The 4,569-nt window shown below is 31.4% G+C and overlaps 1 protein-coding gene across 2 annotated transcripts in view; it reads left to right on the plus strand.

Annotated features, from left to right (window-relative positions):
* The window catches only part of LOC111615831 (NACHT, LRR and PYD domains-containing protein 10-like), an 8,105-nt gene extending 4,482 nt beyond the window's left edge, over positions 1 to 3,623 (plus strand). For both annotated transcript variants that reach the window (XM_023357264.1, XM_023357263.1), the window contains exon 4: positions 2,353 to 3,623. In XM_023357264.1, coding sequence (XP_023213032.1) covers positions 2,353 to 3,269 — 917 coding nt within the window. In that variant the 3' untranslated portion in view covers positions 3,270 to 3,623. The remainder of the gene's footprint in view (positions 1 to 2,352) is intronic.
* The last annotated feature ends 946 nt before the right edge of the window (positions 3,624 to 4,569 follow it).

The raw sequence follows: 4,569 nt of genomic DNA on the forward strand, positions 1-4,569 counted from the left end.
AATTATATCATTCGATTTTAAGATTTATTTTATATATTAAAAATAATTAATTATATCCCGGGATTTCTCGGGATCCTGGTAAACAGTTAATTTTCATCAGCACAAATGAATTCCACAGCCCTTTAGTGTATACAACTCTTAAAGATTTCACAATAATGGTTTCCAGGCCAGCTTTCGACAAATGCTATTCATACCGGAGGACTACTGAAGGACAAAAAAACCTCTCTCCAGAGAAACAACCGCCGAAAAATTTTTGAGGTGGTCTATCTGGATATGTCGGGCCCTGATTATCTCCATCCGGTCGCCGTCATTGTGGGCCTGGACGAAGAAACGATGTGTAGGGCTTAAAATCTCACAAAGCGAGGAGACAAAAATGAAAACAGGTAAAACGTCAAAAGTATAAGTGTTATCAGTCTATAATGAGTAAAACTGAGTATGGTTATCTGCGCGATAACATAAAATAGGACCTAATTTTAGGGTTATAATAACCATGTAAGTTTAAATTTCATGAATTTAGAAAATGATGATTCATATTTTATCAACATTATCTGAATTACGTATGTTTTTCTTTCAAATACAGTAAAACGTCTTTTTTTCTGTCCAGACCCATGTCAGACTATGACCAATGATTTAGAAATAATTAAAATAATGGAAATATTTCAGAAAAACTAACGGTGAGAACAGTTTTTGATTAAGAAGGAAAAAAAGTGTAATTTAATACTAAGATATTAATTAAAATGTAAAATATCAAACACAAAAACTTATTTACCATTTAGATAGGTATGTATATGGATAGGTATGTTTTATTTTTTAAGAATTTTACAAAACTTGTGTATTCCTTTTTTATGTGTATGTTATATCCTTTTTAAATGTTTTAGTTGATTGAAGAGGGGCTTAAGAGCCCGAAACGTGTAATTTTTTCCACGCGTATCAACTAAATAAAGATGAGAAAATCCGCCAAGTGTCTTAATTTATAGCACTATATTGTGTCAAAAGAACATGTTTTTATATTATTTTTTCCAATTTAAATTTACTTCAGATAGAAGTCCAAACACAGTCAAGAATCAGAAAGTTTGAGTGAATCAAAAGGTTGATGTGTCATTAAATATTTTCATATTTATATTTCAATATAATAGATTTCTCCCACGTGCATTCATTTTGGCTAGATTTATATGAATATCTATTATATAAAGCGTATTGCATAGTTTACGATTAAGATAACAGAACTGAGAATTTAATATAATTTTTCGTCAGTAGAATATGTTACTAATTACACACTTCCAAACCTTTAATATAACTAAAGGAACTTGACATTCGTAGAATAGCATTGCATTGCCAATGATATTCTCTTATAATCCACTGAAAGTATCGTTACGATATACGAGGCAATGGTGCATTATAGTCTACTCGAATTTGAATTTCGGGAACCGTGTACAATGTTGACTGAAAACATTTTTTTTCGAAAATTTTTGGGGAAATGTTTTTTTAATAAAAGATCGGTTAGGAGCCGACGGTTGGTGGAGTCTCATGCAATTGCTATTTTTCCTATAGATAACACTCCACTGCAAAATGTTAACTATTTAATTATTTAATTTATGCACATTAATTCTAGTATTTCAGTTTCCAAATTTTAAAAATCTATTCAAGAGAAACCAGTTTTAAATCCAGTTTGTCACACCAAAAAATTAATCGCTCATCCATTCATCAGATTCCCTTGACATTGCTAATACTCCTGAGGAATGCACATCTTTTTCGTTCTATTATCCTATTTTCATCACTCTCTGTGCACACTGTCTCACACCTGTAATTAATTAAACCAGTATTCATTTTAATTGTAGTCTTATTTCCTTACTCTGTGAGAGAATGTATGAAAATGAATATTATTTTTAAATATTATTATTGGAAACATTTTAAAATTCAATTTTATTTTTATATTATGTGAAGGCTGAAGTTTAAAATTAGTTTTTAAACACTAAATTTCCAAAATCTTATACTGTCCGTTGTTCAAAGTATTTTGATTGTCCTAACTGAATAAAATTATTTAACATAGGGAGTGACCAGTAGTGTTTTTCATACTTTATTCATGTGTGTATATTAACTATGGACCAGTTTTCTATAGAAGGTGGTCGCGGGAGGAAGCCTGATTAGTAGGTTGCTTATGTGTTGCACGGTCGCCTTCCATGAATCCAATGCTACGTATTCCTCTTCTTTTTTCAACAGGTTTTAATTGTCAAAATTTCAATAACATTCATATATAATTATCATAACAGTGGTCGGCAGTGCCTTAAAATTCTTAAATTATTTATCTTGAAACTTTTCACTAATTTTTACATATTCCTTTTTTATTTATAGAAATGTACGTCAATTGCAGCCAGAAATTGAAGTACAAGTATAAGACATACTTCGCTTACATGAGATCCTACTTGTGGGAAGGGATGAGAAACGACTTTTCATTAAAGGTTTACTTCGTAGACTTGACAATACAAAAGGCAGATTTATTCGGAAAGGAAAGAGGAGATAAAGTAAATCTGAAAGAAATATTTTCTAATCAGGACGACGACCATCAAACTATTTTGGTGACAGGACATCCCGGTTATGGTAAGACCACTCTGTGCAGGAAAATTGCATACGATTGGGCATCCGCGGATTACTTGCAACATTTTGACTTAACGGCATGTATTGTTTTAAGAGAGTTAGGAGATAAAAGTGTAAAACAAGCATTATTCGATAACTTGCACGATAATTCGTCATTTCATAAAGATTGGAAATTACATTTTAGGCAACTGAACATTTTGGTGATTTTGGACGGGTTCGATGAGATTGTAGAGAAAAGTAAAATTATAAAATTTATAAGGGAGGAATCTTACGATATTTCTAGTCAAATGACGATTGTGGTAACCAGTCGACCCCAAGCAACGGAAGAAATCAGAGAAGACATGAAGATGAGGTTTTCGATAAAAGGATTTTCTCCAGAATATCAGAAGAAATGTATTCAGTTAATGTTTAGAGAAGACGAGAGTAAAGCGAGAAGTCTTCTTGAGAAAGTGGAGGAAGACGAGTTCTACAAAGAAATAGCCGAATGTCCTCTGATGCTGCACATTTTGTGCTGCCTTTTTAATAATGCAGAATTGGGAGAAATTAAAAGCACAACGGATTTATACATCCGAATGTTTACTCTTGTAACCGAACGTTATGTTAGAAAAACAGATCAGAATTGCAAGTTCGAACGAGGAAAACATTTTATGGGAGAAAATTTGCTACTTCGATAGAAAACATTATTTCTAAAACTTAATTCGATCACATCAGAGGCTTTAATAAAGTTTTTTCCAAACGAAGATGAATATAATTTCATCATTGGATTGGACATTCTTGCAGTGGAATCTTTTTCACAATACGATAAAATCATTCGTTATCATTTTTTGCATATCACATTTCGGGAATTTCTTGTAACTTACACTATATACAACGATTTTTCTAATTTTTCAACTTGGATCACAGATCAAATATTGTTATTTTTATTGGGATTGTTTGGTAGTGATAAATTTCCTGAACGTTTTCTATGTAATTTAAAAGAAAGAGTATTCACTCCGAATTTCATGCTTCGAGCTCACAAAGAAATTAAATTAAGGGNTTCAAACCTATAATTGTTCTTGGCTGTATCAATTGGTCATTTTCCGACTGTGAGATATGTTTACCGAGAATAATTATTATATTCGATACCTGGATGAAGAATTTACCTCTCCATATAACTATACAATAGTATATTATTGTTAATATTTTCTCTAATCAATGTAATATTAGTAAGTTTCATATTACACAGACACACAGAGCAACCAGTAGTTTTGTATTGTGGTTTTCATTAACGATGATATTACTTTAGTACTGAAATTCCGATTCTTTCGACCACTGGCAACACGTTCCGTGATTACAATAAGCAGATTCTATTAAATTTAGCTTTACGATTTGTAAGATCCTAGCGTTAACGTGTCCTTATAATTTATTTAATGGTCTACGGGACAAAATAGCTTTTAAAATAAAGTATATTGTTCTATCGTCGAGACGTTTCGGCAAGTGTATAAATGGTTTTTTTAGCTTAAGTTGTTCGGACGAGGGTCGTAAATTAAGCATAACCGATTTTCTGATTTATTTGTTCGTTATCGATTTGACTTTTTTAGTTTGTTTCTATTAAAAAATGGTAATATGGTAAAAGTTGCGAGCCACCTTACAATAGTCAGAAGCCCCACAGATTGGAAAACGCCGATGTAAATTACTATGAAATTACAGAACGTAATTCGACTAATTAAAAATAACGTTAACGTCTAATTATATTGTTGAGAAAGAAAAGTTGGAAACAAATGACGCTATTACGCTGTTACTGTCACTAAAGCTAAGGAAACAAACAGAAGAAATTTCTCTAATATATTCTCTTCGATATAACAAATACATTTAAATATTAACGATTTGAATTTTGAAGTAAACTCAACACAAAGTTAACAAACAGTGGGCTTACCCATCCATTTACGATGATATTTCTTTCATACGTTTAAAATTTAAAAAATGTAATTATTT

Source organism: Centruroides sculpturatus, unplaced genomic scaffold (genome assembly GCF_000671375.1).
Source record: "Centruroides sculpturatus isolate CEXI.00-Female unplaced genomic scaffold, Cexi_2.0 scaffold2717, whole genome shotgun sequence".
Lineage (NCBI taxonomy): Eukaryota > Metazoa > Arthropoda > Arachnida > Scorpiones > Buthidae > Centruroides > Centruroides sculpturatus.